Source organism: Schistosoma mansoni, chromosome 4 (genome assembly GCF_000237925.1).
Source record: "Schistosoma mansoni strain Puerto Rico chromosome 4, complete genome".
Taxonomy (NCBI): Eukaryota; Metazoa; Platyhelminthes; class Trematoda; order Strigeidida; family Schistosomatidae; genus Schistosoma; species Schistosoma mansoni.
The window spans coordinates 11,346,909-11,366,103 of NC_031498.1; the positions used below are offsets into that span (position 1 = coordinate 11,346,909).

At 30.6% G+C, this 19,195-nt stretch overlaps 1 protein-coding gene across 1 annotated transcript in view; it reads right to left on the bottom strand.

The window, feature by feature from the left end:
* The window catches only part of Smp_135530 (leishmanolysin-2 (M08 family)), a gene marked incomplete at both ends in the record, with an annotated part of 62,741 nt that extends 49,430 nt beyond the window's left edge, over nt 1-13,311 (bottom strand). The window contains 11 exons of the mRNA XM_018796814.1: nt 3,109-3,264; nt 4,606-4,742; nt 5,570-5,633; nt 6,440-6,629; nt 7,184-7,294; nt 8,362-8,438; nt 9,579-9,683; nt 10,884-10,969; nt 11,815-11,881; nt 12,369-12,474; nt 13,199-13,311. Coding sequence (XP_018651919.1) covers nt 3,109-3,264; nt 4,606-4,742; nt 5,570-5,633; nt 6,440-6,629; nt 7,184-7,294; nt 8,362-8,438; nt 9,579-9,683; nt 10,884-10,969; nt 11,815-11,881; nt 12,369-12,474; nt 13,199-13,311 — 1,212 coding nt within the window. The remainder of the gene's footprint in view (nt 1-3,108; nt 3,265-4,605; nt 4,743-5,569; nt 5,634-6,439; nt 6,630-7,183; nt 7,295-8,361; nt 8,439-9,578; nt 9,684-10,883; nt 10,970-11,814; nt 11,882-12,368; nt 12,475-13,198) is intronic.
* Between the last annotated feature and the right edge of the window lie 5,884 nt (nt 13,312-19,195).

The window sequence follows — 19,195 nt, forward strand, 5'->3', positions numbered from 1 at the left end:
TTCCTGTATATATTTTTGAAAAACTGCTGCTTCATTGGGCCTCGAAATAGTGCAAAGTTTACAGGGATTCACACTAACTCTCACCAGATAAATGTTTTTATAATTAAGATAAATACTAACCTATAAGTCATTACGATAAGTACCCATTGTGACTCGCCGTTTCTAACTATTTAGATACCGAGAACTTCGAAACTCGAGTTGTCATAATGTCCATATTCCATTATATCCTGTTCTACTCTTTTTTGACACCTTAAGCAGAAGAAAAGATATGATATGAGATCACTATTCCATAAACATTTAGTTTCTCGAATCAGCTTTGTGAAGTATTGATTTGAAACATCAACTACTTCGGATTCATACATACTGCTTTGTAGTACTGAAATATAAACTCGATATATTACTATTATTAATACTATTAATATTATTATCACTATTATTAGTGACTTTATTCAGTATTATATTTTTCGTACAATATAGAATTCTCAGAGCAAAATATTTCAACAAGTTTCCCTTTCTTATTTCCTGATCGATCCTTGCGATAAATATTGAGTGGTCGCCAGTTAGATGTTAGCAGTTCAGCAATCGACATATGAACAAAGTATATTCTTTTCGACACATATTGCCAGCAACCATTATGTCTCTGATTGAGCTCTTTTGTAACTCGTACGACAGAATGTCGTAAACTATTCACAAACGCACCTGAATACGTTATGAAACTATTAATCATGATGATGTGTGAAAACAAACAATAAATTAGATAACTTGTTGAAATATCCAGATGGTAGGAACAGGCTGCCCAGACATTCAAGCAGGCTGCCTTGTGAAAACATGTACTTCACAGTTCTGTAGAAGCTATCTTTTAGCTGTTTATTAACAAGAGTTTCGCATAGTATATCCTCCATAGATGATTAGTTTCAAGCTAGATATTTCAAATAAAACTGATAAATTTGATCCTGAATTCAATATTTTAGCCATGAGAGTTTCCTAACGAAATCCCTGACTTCTACCTCGATCTTAAAGTAGAACTAAATTAAAATCAAGGGAATACAATGTGAGGATATGTTGATCTGAATTAAAAATAACATTATTATCTCACTTCAATAGTCTGATTGAATAAAAACTTTGAAAATCTATAACACCCATCCTATATCAAGCACCTAAATTTCAAAAGACTGATTTATTAATTCCTCACATCTTGAACTTGGTTGCTTACGGATAACTTAGATTATGGGATGTATTTGAAGATGAGTCTCAACGTATTCTGCGAACGGTAAATATCAGTTGTTTTATGTGGTAAATATCCCAAATATTTGAATAAGACGATGATATAATCAGATGATAATTCGCCATGTACAATATTACCAGTGTCTGACACTGAACGCCTTAGTAGCAACCATACCAAAAGGTAAACAGTGGATATTAGATTACTTGTCATGTATTCAACTAATTATTCTAAAGTTCATTTTTAAAAATACAATATAGCTTTCCCTATGAAATATACCAACTTATAGAAAAGATATAGATTAGGTTCACATTAGGTTTAATAGCAATTGTAAATGAAGAAATCAACAGTTGATGAATAACCTAATAGAAGAAACTTTTAACGACACACAATATATGATAAGACGGATAATAGTTTGAAAACGTTCATTTCCATAATTGAATCAAGAAATTTATTTAATTTCTAACATTAGTTATCTTTAATTGTAAAGAATTTACCCATGAATAAGTCATTTTTATTTAGGATATACTTTATTTTAAACAGCATGAAATACTTTATCACTATTATCATTCACTGAATGCTCCGTTCAACATCAGTTACTTGGACATTTCTAGATATAAATAAAAAGTAAGTGATATAATATTCTGTTACAATTAATAATATCAGTAATTTATCAAAACATGTTTACTTTTAAAAGTAAAGATGTTGGTCTAGTGTTATTTTATTATGCATTTGACTTTCAACTATTTGACAAGGAGTTGAATACAAATACTATCAAAACATCCAGTGATATTGTGGTATGTACCACTGATGTCGATAGATATAAGTAGTATGTATCCTCAATTAACAGTGAAATACCTGGTGGTAGAAGGTTAAGAAGATCGAAGAAAATAGAACGAGAACAAAAAATGAAGAAACAGTGAAGTCTGAGACGATTGGCTGATATTTGAAAAAAGAAACAGTCATGTTTGAGACAATTGATTAGCATTTTGCAAATCAAGTATTTACTGGATGGTTCTCAGATTTTACTAAAATATTCTGTAATTTTTGTGTTCAGGTACATTCAATTGCCCCCAGTTGTGTTCTCAATCACTACAATATAATCTTATACGATATTGTAAATCAATTCATTGTAGATAAAAAGAAAACAATCTGAATATTTCTTTTTTCTTATCTATAGGACTACGAAAAGAAATTTATAAACTATATTTTATTTATGAATTAATTGCTGTTTAAAAGTAAGTTTTCATTTTGCACATTTTCAGTGGAACACTTGGTCAAAATCCAGTGCTCCAAATTTTCTACTTCGAAGCATTTTCTATATGACATGAGGATCAGCTATAGGTTCTGTTCAATTGCTGGGATTTTTTTAACTCCATAAACCATTGAGCCCTACAAGAAAGTGTTTAGTTTGGAATAATTTACGTTCATGTAATACTTCTTACATGTAGCACTGTAGTGAATGATAGATATTTAATATAAGTTGTTGAATACATGTCAGTAACTATCCAGATTACATTGTTATAATATCATAAAGATTTGGAATATATCAAAAGCTTTCAAAACTGCATCAACTCAGGTTCAGATAAAAAAACATTTATATCCGGTGATCAGTTAAAAAATGAATTTTATTTTTCGCCAGGTACAGGTTTAGTACTTGTTAATTAACTATACTTGTTTCAACAGTTTTGTATCATTAATATAATGCTTGAAAAGCGCTATTATTCATTCAGTCAATTCCATGCATTTTCGTGTTTTACAGATTAATTTACGAGATTCGAATTACTGAGATTATGGATTACGAAACGCATTTAAAATGGTATTTCTGTACAATTACATATTCATTTGTACTAGTTATTATTTATTAAAAATTTAAAACAACGTACTTTACAAATATCTCTACATGGTGGACAAATGATTGAACCGTTAATATTGAAGTACTTTCCTCGAAGACTGAAATCAATATATTTGCCTTTAATAGGACAAACAAGTTCTTTATCTTGAAAGATCAAAATCAATCCTTCACTCTCAGAACATATATGCTATATAATAGAAAAGTAAATAAATCCTTTAACGTATAAATAAATTATTCGTATAAGTTTGTAAGAAGGTATAACGTTCATTTTTAGAAAATAATATAAAAGACTACTTTTTATGGCATAAAGTCTGTCTTCCTTCCTGTACTATATCCTTACATACATTATCACCATTAAATTCACTACTTCTATGAATTCGGTGTTCATCTTGTTTTGCTAACGAGGTATGGCAACTTGGACCGATGCATATGTGTGCCTGGTCCTACGTTGTAGCTGACTGACTGATGGCATAAAGTATAAACAGAAGCTCATAGTAACAAGTAATACATTTGATAAAAAGCTTAAACTCTATTCACTGCAGTCGTACAAAATAATGTACATTATATTGCTAATAGTTACAAATAATTTGTAATACAGTTTAAAGTTGAACAAGATTCATAACTCATTTATAATAAAATGATTTCAAAAATTTGGAAAATTTAACCAAAGATTTAATAACTTGTGAATCAATTCTGTTGGATCATCTAATGGATGGTGTTTAAGATAGTGTATTGGAAAATTCAACAGAAAATTTCAAAAGGAATACATCGTCCATGATATGATAATTTATTTAGTGAAAATTATTTAACCATTCCACTTTAGTTCAATGAGCGGTTATCTTATGCCAAAATCGATAACTACATTCTATTTTGATTGGATTTTTTTATTTTCTCAGTATGAAATGAAGAAATACTATATACCTTTTTACAAATGAAATTCTCTGTAGTCTAGTGAGAAGCAGTAACCAGTGGAGTTCAACCAAGTCTGTTGTAGAGATATCAACTCACTAAAGACAATTGGTGAGAGGTTGCTCAAACATCGTGGATTGGTTGAAGTTAGACGTTACCACCGTTGGATGCCGGCTATCTCAGTGGTCTAGAGGTTAAGTGCTCTGGCGCAAGACTGGTAGGTCCTGGGTTCGAATCTCGCGAGGCCGGATCGTGGATGCGCACTGTTGAGGAGTTCCACAATAGGACGAAACGGCTGTGCAGTGCTTCCAGGTTTTCGATGATGGTCTAGCTTCAATTGACTCATGATCTCAACTATATAAAATTACTAAAATCTCCACAAAACCCCCTTCTGAAAATAAAAAACAATCATCCCGGTTTATTTTTATCCTGTTAATAATCACGAAAACCTGATAAAAATTACATAATTTCTAAAAAAACATGTATGTTCATATAAAATCAACCAATTAGATATTCATCAAAGGAACAAAACAATCAATTCAGACGTTTTTCGGAAAATTAAAAAAAGATTATTTTCTTTTGCAGTATTCGCATTTTATCTATCTAATTTAATACTTACATTCATGCAAGAAGATTTTGGTGCACTTTCATCGAACATTTCATGTTGACGAATCACCTCCCAATGTCTGGTACTATCATGGTTTATGCACATAGAAGATGCACCAAAGTAATGAAGCATGTAGTTTTTATTTTGTTCTTTAAAAGAAATCCAAAAACATTAGCACAATTCAAAAAAAATATGGATTAGATTTTCAATTTATTGTAGGATTTATATTTTCACAAAAACTAAATTGAAATGGTAGAGATTCGTTTTACCATATTATGAAATGACTCTCTATTCCCAAAGAGTCACAGGCTTAGTGATGATTTGTAGATTTGTGACTAACTTTTATTTCGTTGAATTTGATTCATAACATTTAACGTTTTGCTTAAAAATATGAAGTTTTACGATGTTACTTACATAACATTCTCTTCACAGAACTAAAGTAATTATCGTATGCTCATTACTAACTAGCTTTCATATTGATTTCCTAGAGTGTAAGTGAGAAACGATTTGTAAGAGTGATCTTCATCAAAAGACACAGTAATTAATAATTAACAATGGACTACAATAGTGCTACACTTTAAAATAACTTTATCTGAAAATCGAGACCATTAAATTAGGATTTAGTACCTAATGCAAAATGTATATGTTATGGGTTCAGGGTTGTGCTGACACATCTTAAACTACAGTTAAATACATATCTTATTTTCCATAGTTTTCAGTAATCATCAGTCTGACTTTCATTTTTAATAATAACTATCTTCAAGTAAAAAAATGTTTAGCTATAACTCAAATAAGTGAATCAAAGCTAGTTTAAATAATGACCGCTTTACTTGTTGATGTGTTAAAAATAATGAAAAACTAGAAAATATTGAAAATTTTGAAATTCCATTAAAAATAAGTTCATCAACTGCACAATATGTATAGTTTTTGTTAATATTCTTCGACATTTTAAATACAATTATTCATTAAAACTTACGAACTTCGGACTGTTTTTCAGGAGTGTTGCAGTATGAATAAGTATTACCCGTTCCGGTAAATGGCTAAAATTTCAGAGAAGAAATTCATTATTATAGACTTGTGTATATACTTGTGTTGTCTGTGATGGGAGTGTTACAGTCTTTAAGGTAATATGAACAAATAGGTTTCCTTTTGACAGTAACCTCGTTTATTATTTTCATTTTCAATTGTCATAAATGTAACAATGAATGTTCATGAAACCCTGATGTGTCTTGGGCTGTTTTCAGTGGTCTTATGACTATTCGAGCTGATTCTTCAAACCTTTTCTTTGAATATTATATTAATTGTAACATTCTATTCAATCTCTTGTTAAGATCTTCTAATAAGCAATCACATTAGCTACTGACCAACAGAATTTTTACTCCCGATACTTAAATATTTCAGATCGTAAATACAAAGTAATTTTGCCCAATTTATTGTTTATACTTCGCTCAAGCAGACTGATTTTAACTTAGTAAATCCCAGTATATGGAGGATGATATGGAGAAGAATAGTGTCTTTGTAGAATCATTTTGCTTTGTAGTATTTTAAATCACTATGTTTTTAGTAACTCGACCAAATTCCTGACTATGATTGTTTTGAAACAAACCGGGTACTTTTATTATTAGGTCTGTAAATAAACACTAAAAATGGAAGAATTCTTTTTGCCACACTGGGTTCTAAGAATCCTTTCTGATGAAGATAGAGAATAAACAGTTCAATGACACCAGCAGTTCTGATATTACATCTGAATAAGTAGCTTGCAATAAAACTATTTGCTAGTCCTATGCCCAAATTTTAGAAACAGTTATGCTATTATAATGATAATTAAGAATATAAATCACTTAACCACATAAGCTGGACAATAATCTCGAAAACGGTCAGCTGAACCAAGTCTCGGGTCTTCAAAGTACTGAAATTCCAGTGGAAGAGGCCGAAGATAGTGCCTCAGATCACAGAAACCATATGCATTTTCATGCTTCAGACAGAGGGTGTTACTGAAGCCTATTTGATCACAGTAAGGGTAAAAACTTTGTCTTCTAAAAGAAAAAAAATTAAAATTTCACTTTTTTAATGTGTTGAAATCATAAAAGCAAATAGTTATAGTAGATCACCAATAATTCACATGCTGTTTAGTTTTTATAACAATTTAGCATTTGTTATAACATTTGCTGTATTACTGGAGTATCTTGAGTTAAAGCCAATTTTTAAATGAAAGTTTTCTACTGACCATTCAGTGAAAGCCTGTGTTACTTCAAAAATTTTCGAACTTATTCGATCTGAAAATGAAAAATGAAATCTCAGTATTGTTATTTTAGCACTGATATAAAACAAACTTTATGACTTTCGAGCATGACAGTGAAAGATAACTAGTGTAAGTATATCGATTTTTATAATGTATATTTTGTTACTTAGGGCACTTACCTCCCACAAATGAATATAGTTCACACAATTAACAAAACTCAGTAATGGATAAAAGCCATTACTTTTGAATGAATAGTGTACTAGTGAAATAGTTAAAAATAAACACATATTTAGATTATTTATACAACCGTCATACAGGAAAGATTTCATTCAAAAATAAGTTTATTACTTTCGTCGTTGAATTAGCATATATTCATAACAACTTTTCATAACGAAATCACAACCAAGGTGTTTACCATATCCCATTGGATTAGCTCCTGCATAATTCACTTGGTACCATCTAAGTTAATAAAAAAAATGATTATGAAATCAAAGTAACACAGCAGAAATGTAAAGGATCTGAGAGTATTGAGGTTATTAAACCTTCATGGAGTGAAAAAGAGAAAATTGGTATTGAAAATCTTACACGTTTTTATTTTCCTACAGTAAATTTCAGTTTTACCTACTAGGAAGTTATGAATAACTAAGAAAAAATTATTTCCTCAAATGAATCAAGTACTTACACACAAACATCATTATTTTTGAAAACATAAATATTAAACTGACATTAAAATTTCATGGTGAAATGAGTAGGCTCAAAACATCCACAACAGTAATATTCCTAATATTTAATCCCTAATAACTTTTTATTGAAAAGAAAATTTCACATTTCTTCTCCATATGACTAGTTCACATTTTGGAAACAAATAAAACTCCATGGAGCTAATCCTGAAGTACAGGATATATTATCTAGTATGGTGATCGAATTATGGGCTAGAAACATGGATACAATCGTAGTAATGTGAGGTATAGCGAATAACGGAAGTTAGCAGTAACTCTCATACTTGTACGTAAGTTAACGTTTTCATGGATTAGAACAGCTATACGTAAACAGTCCACTTAAACTTACCCAAGGTGTAGGCGCTTTACTTCAATACGATTGAACGCTTGCTTAAATACATTTGGAGATAATAGCTTTTGTAGATTGGTTCACGTATTTAGTGGATCACCCATGGGGCTTATAAAATTATGGTTGGTAATCGTTACTACACTAAAGAAACCGAATTTATAATTAGTTTCATAGATTAGAAATGACTGTGGCTCATTCTTTACTCTCAGTTGTTTGATTGAAAGCGGGGTATTTATGACACTAAGATCATGACCTTCTAAAATCTATATTTCAGTTGCCTAAATTCATAGTTCAGACTAGTAAATACAAGCGGCAATTACTGTTTTCTCAAATTTGAAATATGAAACTAGATTTTAATTGGTGTTATGAGAAATACCTAACTTATAGCTGTTAAGGTATCTGAAAAGACAAGCTTTAACATATCTTATTTAAATGTAAAATCAAAAATTTAGACCTACCCAGTGTCTTCGAAAAATCCAAGTGTGATTTTCGATATATATGAACGTGATGAAAGGAGAGGAGTCATTAATTCATTCTGTGTATAAAAAGTTATATTATTAATTTATTACTTTCTTGCACTTTCATTCCAGAAATTTGTTCGTCATTTTACACGCCTGATTTGTCCAATAGATGTGCAAAGTACTTAAGAAATTCGTAAAGTTTTGAAGGCTATTCGTGTAAGCATACAATTAAAAATAACATGTATATTCAAGTGGGTCACGCTTCTCTTTAGGAGACTTGAATCTTGCAAGAATGGTCAAAATTCATGACTGTTATAAACCCCATGTGTAGATGGAAACAGTGGATATGTGCGGTCACTCGTGGCTGACGAACTGGATCCAAAACAACCGTCTGTTTGGACGACTGTAGAAAAACCTAGAGCAACTAAGAAGTTTAATATCCTGACTTTTAAAGGCTTCCGGTACTATTTTGACCAATGAAAGCAAAGACAAGGTAATTGTATTGGTAAAAAGGAAGAGTAGATTGAAAAGGAATAGATAAGTTCTTCAAAACCAATATTTGTAATCATTTTGATCCCTTTGTGTATTTATTATGTAGAGTAGCACAAGTCTGAGTTCACTTATTATTCTACTGAAGATCAGTAAGACGCCAATTAAATAGCAAAGTAAAATACTATTAGACATCGATAATCAAGACGACTTTTTATACAGAAATCAAATAGACTGAAAAAAGTAGGGAAAACAACGGAAGCTACCGTTCAGCACTCCTTTCTATAATTTTAGACTCATTAGGTAACACTGTTGTTACGACCATTATTTGTCATATTTTGTAGATAAAATCACTGATTGGCTCTGATCAAATAGTCAGTGAAAATCAAGAAACAGTGCATGCCCATTACTCTGTTGGAGATCAAACTTAAGACACTCAGGACCCACAGTGAGAGCTTAACCATTAGACCACTGAACCGGCATTCAGTAGTCTAAATGTTTAACTTCAATCAGTTCATCGTTGATTATTTTTCAGTGTAGCTGATGGGAAACTATTTCACACTCCATTTGTTATAGCTTTTCACTGAAGCTCAGGAAATCCTCACTTTAAACTAGTAACTAGTGATCATATGACTATCATGTTATTTTACTGTTACTCGTTAAAAAACCAGAAATATTTTCATAAAATAATTATAAAAAACTCAAGATCTACACAAAGCACTCACATCAATTAGCCTCTTTTCGAAATGACCTCTAGCATACATTTGATCGTTGTTATCAAGTTCAACACCGTCAAGTTCTGGACAGTTGAAGTATTCTTTCGCCATTTTCTAAATTTAAAAAGAAAACAGAAAACATATTTACAGAAAACATATTTAACTGTCAGTTACTTCTTAGCATTGGATAAATGACACATTGTTATATACGTAATAGTGCAGAATATATCACAATTTTATTATCAGTATCAGACTAGTAAACCAACAGAAGTTCACCAGTTGAACTCTTTTCCAACTCGCCAATTTAGCATCTAGACTACACATGAAAACAGTTAAAAATGTTCACATCCTATTCTTATCCGATCAATAGTATATTTATAATTTATCCATATTTACTAAGAATCTGTCACACTATATGAAATGAGTTTTTTAAAAGGTTTTTGATATTACTTATTCAATTGGATGACATGAATATGTTTGAATGATTGATTGATTTTAACCTGTACAGTTACTTCTAAATCCGATTTATTTATTGGTTGGCTTTCTGAACAAACAACAAACCTGAATACATTCTTTACCCTTATTAGTTAGTTTTAATTAAAGCCAATTCAAAATATCTATGTTAATATATTTTACTTGAGAAAAAACAGAAACATTCATAAACTCCTCAGAAAATCAATATAATTTAGTTTGTTTTTCACATGATCATTGGTATTATTAAATGAACAATCCAGTGATCATAATTATCTGTCCAATACTACCTCATGTACAACATCATTAAAATACAGGTATATTTTGCTTTTATTAGTTTGCAAGCTGTGTTTTGAGTGCCTCTTCAATTTAGAATGGTTATAACTGACAAAGAAGATGAAATCAGAATGAAACCTGGGTTTCCATACCCTCCCCTGTATTCATCCTCTCCTCTACAAACTGAGCTAAGAGATTCGAAGAATAAACAGATTTTAATTTCGCCTTGATTCTCCAGCCCGATTATCATTATTGATTGGCAACTCATATTAAAAAACTAGTCTGATAAAAAGAATTTAGTTGATAACCTTTCGTTCACAAGAAAAGACAATAAAAAATTGTCAACTGAAATAAAGTGTAAATCAAGTCATCATGTGAGGATCACAGCTTAGTAAGCCGGTAACACATAGGTCATCAATTCAAATACGTCCGTGAATCGTTAATTTGTTCAACCTTATCTCTATCTCTACCATTCAAGACTACTTTTAGGCACTCAACATAAAAATTAACATTATTCAACTTGTTCAACATAACAGACATTATACATACAATTGAAAACAAACTCACCAGAATCATTGGTGTTTTAAGCGCAGTCAAATAGCGATAAATTGTTGTTTTAGCAGACATCCAAACACGAGTAACATTGCTTAAAACTGATTTGCTAAACGTTTCAAAATAATAATACAAAAATATTTAGTTTACAATGTCATTTGGATCTATTATTATAGCCCCTAAACACTTTTCAAGACCATACAGCTCATCAAGGCCATATGATGTCACAGTAATTTTCTACCTTTGAGAATGAAATATAAAGCATATTTAGACTCAGTAAAACGTCTATACTATTGCGATCCTAACCACTGCATTGTCTGAATGTTTGAATAAGTAATAAGCCTTACTGTAAAGTAATATGGCTTTAATTTAATTTACCCAGGATATGTCTAGATAATAATTTTAACGTTTGGTTTATCGGGGATATATATATATATATATATATTACCAAACTTACTAACCCTATGGATGATAATAGTTGTCAAATACTCCTTTTTATTTTATGTAGTTAACAGAACAAAGTATGAGCCTAGGATAGTTCAGTATTAATTTTCTGTTCTTAGTTATAACTTGTGTTAGTGTGACCGTTCATCTAAGTAGCGGTTTCTTTTAGCCGAGAAATTAACTGTACTTTACAGGATTCATTGTACAATAGAATATTATTTTTATTAGCTGTGTTTATTGTGGAAGATCATGGGCAATATAAAAATTTCTAAACATCTACACAAAATTTCAAATTCAGTCTGTTAAAAAGCCAAGCTTACTGAATCGGATGATATTTAGATGTACGGTACTTCAAAATTAGACATTCTGTTAAATTTATCACCATTTTAAACTAAACAGAATAATGAAGTTTTAATAACCCATGTTTTACATAAAACAATTATTTCTCACTCTGGAATTCTGTATCCCAGTGGATCAGTTAAAATAGGCTCATTAGTAACACGTTCACGTATAGTTCTTGGTTTACCAAGCTCGTCTCGCATATATCTGAAAGCTTCCGAGTTGAAACCCTTTTTGAAATATGAATGAAAAACTGGCTGGATTAGTAAAACAAAGAAAATACTAGAAAAAAGTGAGTTTTCATATTAAAAGCCTATCATTAAATGTCAGACTAGCTAGTTAAATGAAAATCAATTTAATGTATCATTATAAGCATATTACGTTTTTTGTACCGACATCCTAAGAAACGATCATTTGGTTATAACTTTGTGATAAATCTCTGAAACTCATTCAATTTAAATATATCTTTTCACAAGTAGGATAACATTTCGTTATCATAATTCAAAATGCACGGCTCAATTTCCTTAAATTCTACCCTGGCATAATGAATGTAAAGGCTTCACTTGAAATATTTGTGCCGGTAGTCATTAATTGTTAGTTATGTATTTGATCATCAATATAGGTTTAGTTAAAATGGTGACTGAATTCACAATTATATATTATCAATTTAAAAAATTATATTTAATCATATTATAGAAATACATCAATGCAGATTACCAAAACGTGGCCCAATTCATGTGCCATAGTTAAAGTAGCCATTCTAATACTTTCATAATCAACTTCTATGTTATTCGGGCAAAGATTTGTATAGCCAGCTATTGGCCTAAAAATTGAAATAAATAAAATTAATACCAAACTGTTTAAAACCGTAAATTATATATATATATATGTATATATATATATATATATATATATATATATATATATTCAAGTAATCAACCAAATCAAAAGGATTGTTACATCAAACGCGATGAAAATCTAAGTGTGAGAAATAAAAAATAAAGAATGAAAAGGAAGAGTTGATACTAAAGTCAGCATTTAAAGGAGAATAGTGGGTGAGTGAAGGTGCACCAGTGCAAACTTTACTATCCCATCCGATGTGTTTTGAAGAAAAAAACGTCTAAAAATCATCATTACTATCAACAATTACTTTCAACCTGGAAGTTTAGTGACTAGTTATAGATAACTTTAGGAAGATTCAACTAAGAAGAAACTAAATTTATGGGTATTCTTAGTCATATGGAGTTTTCAGGTTAGATGATTTCTGACTGGAGACTACATTTAAATGCTTGAAATATAAAATCCTAATCTAGATAACATTCGTCCTATGACAGAATGATTAGACAGAATCATGAACTTAGTCTTATTCCACAAACATCACATTGTTTTTAGGACATTAACCGTAAATGTATTTTGAATAAATGTTCAGTGGTTCGAGAAGTGTGTAATAAATGAACAACAATCAATTTTGTTCCTACTAGTTAATAAAGAGGAAAAATAGAGATAAATATGATTCTTCCAAGTGTGTTTATCTTAAATAAACTAACCTGTCTGTTAGTCCATCCATTCTGCAAAACTGTGCATAACCTACAGTATTCCCACTTCGACAAAGGGAAATTGTCTGGGAATCAATAATATATAATAAATGATTAAACTTCATCCCTTGTCCACGATGTTCACTTATTTTGGGTTGTTCATGTTCAAGTGTATAGCAGTACTAGTTGTAAATAATTATAAATAATAGTGGTTATAAATAATAAAGTACAAATAATTTAGTGAGTAGTGTGATAAAAATGAGAAAAATATAAATCTTACTTGTCCAATTGATCTATATATTTTAATAGTTTAACGTTATAAAAAAACAAAGATTTCACTGCTAGTCACTATCCATCTTAGCTTACAATGCTTGTGAATTTAGGCTATATCGAGGCAATACGCACAGTATGCACATATGGCCAATAAGAGACTGATCAGTTGCAGTCCTAAGCATCAATGGGAAGATTCAAACAAACAATACTAAGTGAATTCTTAAAGCGCTTTTATTGCTTCTTCCTCTATAGTGAATAATTAATTGAAGTTTCAAGTAATGAGACTTGCAGTGGACAACAACTGTATTTTCTCAAACCATTTCAATTATTTAAAATTTAATTGTCCTCGTGAATAAACCTTAATGTCCATTGTACCTTTTTAATATGATTGATGGTTTAAATGTGTATCAATGAAATAAATATTAAATTATTAGGTTTAAGATTTGATTGTTAAGTAGCTACATTGACAATTTGTTGAGTATTCAGAAAAACCACTTTCAAACTAGAAAGGAAATAGTTTGTGCCGTTGAATAGTTGAGAAATTCTTTATTAACGATTGTTATATTATAGATAATAAATACTACTGAGATTGTCTATATGGTAAGCAATAAGTTAAGTTTGTTATTCTGTTTTGTCTTTATTCCACTAAGATTTGTTTCGCTTAGAAATGCCATTCGACTTCCATATGAACAATGACTGTTTTGTGCTGATGTTAGCGAATCATTTTACTAAATGTTCTTTCTACTCAGTAGCATCTTCACTGAGTGAAATCGCAAATAATAAAGTTTATCCTAATGCATTCAATGTTCAGAATTTCCTATCTTTATAAATTTGAAGTATTAAATCTAATCTAAATGAAGTAAATCCTCCGTAAATTTTACAATAAACAAAAATAAACACTCAATATTCCTTAGAATAAAATAGGAAAACGGATAGGTAATTTTTAAAAAGCTTAAAATGTTTTCAATTTTTGTTAGCTCAAATAGTAGTTGTATCAGTGAATGCAATTCACTTACATCTAAGTACTTTTCTGGAATAACTCCATGATAACATTCTGACACCGGTTTACATCCCTCTCTACAGTAACGATATCGCGTACCATTAGAAAGTATCTTTGCGTCTTTAGAATGATTTATACAACTTCTTTAGAAAAACAACAAATACAATATAATAAACAATAAATTACGTTGATTTAGAAATTTATCAGTATGAGGTTATGGAGATTGTTAAGTTCTTGATAGAAATCATGAATCCATTGATGTTAGACTACTATTGAAAACTTGGAAGCACTGAACGGCCGTTCCATCCTAGTATGGGATTCCTCAGTGGTGCGCATCCACGATCCCGCACGCGGGATTTAAACCCAAGACTTTCCGTCTCACGCGCGAACGCTTAACTTCTAGACCACTAAACTGGCATCGAAACGGCCATCTAGTGCTTTCAGGTTTTCAATGGTGGTCTAACATCAATCGATTTGGAAAGTATCAATAACACTATGGCACTTCTTGGTGATGTTTAAATTATTACAGATAACACAATATGTTCATTGGAAAGGAAAACAGATTTCGCGTATATATATTATACACTAAAAGTTTTAAATCAAATACATTACTTTTTTTGTGCTGCATTTTCCTCAACTGTCTTTTTATAACAAAAAGTAAAAGTAAGCTGATTTTCGGTCTTACACTACCAATAATTTTAAACATATTGGTGTTTTCGTAATTCCGGTTTATGTAAATAAACGTTCACCACGTTTTTGAAAATCAGTTACATTTATATATGAGCATTTTAGCATGACATTTGAAACAGTATTGTTTACATCTAATCTTGTATAATTGAACTACAACACATAGCTTAGTTTAACTTTCATGATGATTGTAATTAGTAATAAGTCATTAGATCATTAAAGATCTCGCATAGGATAACTATAGATATGTAAGATCATTTGTTATTAATAATGTTGTCTTATATCAGTCCAATTCACAATTAGTTTACTTCGTACTATGTTTCTTGTCATAATCTGCTAGATTTAAGTTTTCAATATTCGACCTTGTACCGACAATTGTTATTATCTTGTACCCGCCAATTAAAATACAGTGAATTTATCGGTCGGACCAATGATATACGAAACCCATGCGAGCAGTCTAGAGTACTCATCGGTCCTGCTTTCTATCTAGCCCAGCCAGTTAAGTCCAGAACACCAATAACAGCCTCTGCGGTATGAATTATTATTTTCAAACATACTGGGTTTATATACCAAAAAAACAGACCACATCGTACCACAAAATAGAAAATAACATTTGTACAATATCTAGCTAAATGTGGCTGTGAATAGGTGGAACAGTAATTAGTAGACTGGGTATAACTCAGGTATGGTAAATCATACAGTAGTAATCTATGGGTGAAAATAAAGCTCATAATAAGGGGGGCATGAATATGAATAGTTGAGTTACTTAACAATTATACAATAGGAAATATACGCATGATATTGGTCCATAAATAGTTCTCAGAAGTTATCATTCATAATTCTCTTCGGGATATAACACATTCTGTAAAATACTTTGGAATTTTTGTCAAATTTAAGATCTAAAACTTTATACAAATCCACTTTTCTACTGAATACTTGAAGAAATGAAAATTATTCATAATTCTCTTTCATCATCAGAGTTTTATGTTCGTTCGTTTGTTTTGTTCAGATTAAAATGTTTCTCAATTTAGATCAAAAATATCATAAAATAAAAGTTTGATCAATTAATACGAAGAAGTAATGAATGGTGGAAACAAGTTTTAATTTACCTGAATAAATAAATTCTATTTTTAGATTTCATTTTTACTTTTAATAGCGCCTCCCACATTTTTATAGCAGGTTCAATAATTTTCGTCTATAATAATTAAGAAATTAGAAAAAAATAGTTTGAACGAGACCAAGAATAAAGATGTTAGATACTTACTTATATGAACCAGTTACCCCTCGCGGACACTTACATTCTCCATCCAACCCTGGTTTGGACGACCCTTTCTAGGTGTTTGCACTTGCTATTCTCCTTTTCATATCTGCTTTCGTTTCCCGACGTAGTGTGTTCTTTGGACTTCCTCTCCTCCGCTTCCCTTTAGGATTCCAAGTTATGGCTTACCTTGTGATGCAGTGTGATTATTTCCGTGATGCATGTCCTATCCACTTCCATTATCTTTTCCTAATTTCCTCCTTAGCTGGAAGCTGACTTGTCCTCTCACATAGTAGGCTGTTGCTGTTGGTATCTGGCCAATGAAAATTGAGTATCTTGTGTAGACAACTGTTCATAAATACTTGTACTCTCTTGATGATGGTTGCAGTAGTTCTCCACGTTCCAGCTCTGTACAGTAAGAATAACTGTCTTGAAGATTCTGACTTTGATATTTGTTGACAGTTGTTTTGAGTTCCATATGTTCTTCAGTTGTAGGAATGCTGTCCTTGCTTTGACAATCCTCGCCTTTACGTCTGCATCAGATTCTCTTTGTTCGTCGATGATGCTTCCCAAGTACGTGGAAGATTCCACATGTTCCAGAGTCTCTCCATCGGGTGTGATTAGGTTGATGTTCTCCGTGTTTTATCTGAGGATCTCGCTTTTTCCTCTGGATATACTGAGGCCTACAGTTGTTAGATAGAATAAAATTATTTCTTATAATCTATCTATGAGTCTTACTAAATCTATAAATTCTTCAAAAACAAATAATAATGATAAGAAACAGTTTATTAACTTACTCGTATTAATTGGAAATGAATATGTCGTTGAATTGCCTCTGTGTAGTGTGGTATCACTTTCAGTCGTTTTATGAAAAAATGTCCTTTATTTATACTCTCGTGAACGTTCGAATGATACTAGAAAGTGTTAAGAGAAGTTATCACAAATGATATTTTACATATTGATAATCATTTTGTAATTTACAAACAGATGTACATTTCTTAGATATATAAAGAAGAAAAAGAAATATATGTACAAGATTGAAAAAATCCATTCTTAATTCAAGATGTGAATGATTCCAAAGTCTACTCATTTTCTTTATATACCTTTGTAACCAAGTGAATGCTACATGATGACCTAGCGTTTTAAGTAATTCATTTTAATTACAATGTCATAAAACGGTGTCATAAAAATCAAAAAAATGAAACAATATAATATGTTAATTGAGGGCTGGGTTCCATAAGAAAATAATTAAACGAATAATCTTTTGCTCTATCATAGTTTATTTAATATTATTACATTTTACGAAAACAAGGTAAACCCTTTGCTATGAGTAAACTAATTAATAGTTTAAGGAAGATTTTGATAGCTGTCAGAAAATCATACTTCTAGGTTGAAAATAATTCCAGTTTGTAAATATTTATATTGTAAATTGATATGTACATGATAGCAACATCTATGTTACACCTTAGTTTAAGTTCATATAGTTATGAACATTATGACTCACTAAGATGCGTGTATATGAGTGGTGTAGAATAGAGACGTTGTAATCCGCTAACTCATCACTGTATATGGTAATAAAATTTGAATTTATATATTCTAATATTTATAATTATTTTTGTTCTGAGTTGTGAATGTGGATAGTCTCATCACAGAATAATGTGACTGTAATGTTGAAAAATCCAAATATTCACCTATAACGATTTCTACCTAAAGACTTAAAAGCAGTTTTCGAATCAACCGTATTACCTGCTCTTATGATATATTTAACCATACTGACATTCTTTACACAGTTTAAAATTCTAGTTAACTGTCGAATCAATAAAACATATTTAATCATGTTTAAGCACACTACTCAGTCATTCCATTCTGTGTTTGCCAGTACAAATTCATATTATCTGAATAACCTGGGACTTTAATAAAGTTCAAATATCTGATGACGTGAAGTCTCTTGTGTATTGATATAGATTTGAAAACACCGTTGAATGATTGAAATAAAAACTTATTAATATCATTTCTGAATGGTCAAAAAAGTGTTGAACTACAAGTACGAACTATAACATGCTGCTTGTTACGTGTTGACCAGGTAGAGGAAAACAAATTAAAGCGTCTACTTATAAGTAAATATAGAGTTATATCAGTTTATGAAACAGAAACTTGTCTCACAGGTATGAGTTTTGAAGAGACTAGGAACCCAACGATGTTTCATATAAAATATCTGCTCTACTATATACTTCATAAAATGATTATCAGGAAATTCTTAATATATTAAGTGAATAGTTATAAATGCAAGGCTGAAATAAGCAACATATGGACAGAAATTTACTTCGTGATCAACAACTGGATCAAGTCTAATAAACTATTCATTCACTGAATGTACAGTTCAAAATCGTAACTTATCAGATGTTACCATTCTTTGTTCGAATGTCAAATAGGAGAATCATTAGTCTGAACGAAATCGACTGACTCTCACTTACAACAGATGGCTAAATAAGTTGAAACGCTTGATTTCATTTAAAGTATTATAAATTAAAGTTTACCTTGATTTTTTTAGTAAATATTCATAGATAGGTAGATTTAGAGTTACCATTTGACTAAGGTCTTAATATCTACATGCTCTTAGCTACTTATTTGTTTATCTGTTTGTATAAACTCTTAATAACTACCATAATTTCTTTACAATATAGTGTTTGAAAATTTTAAGCATCTAAAGATATTTGCGTAACAATCGATAGGTTAAGAAGAAAAACAAATAAATTGATAGATAATTGTCTGTTATGGAATCTCTCCTCAG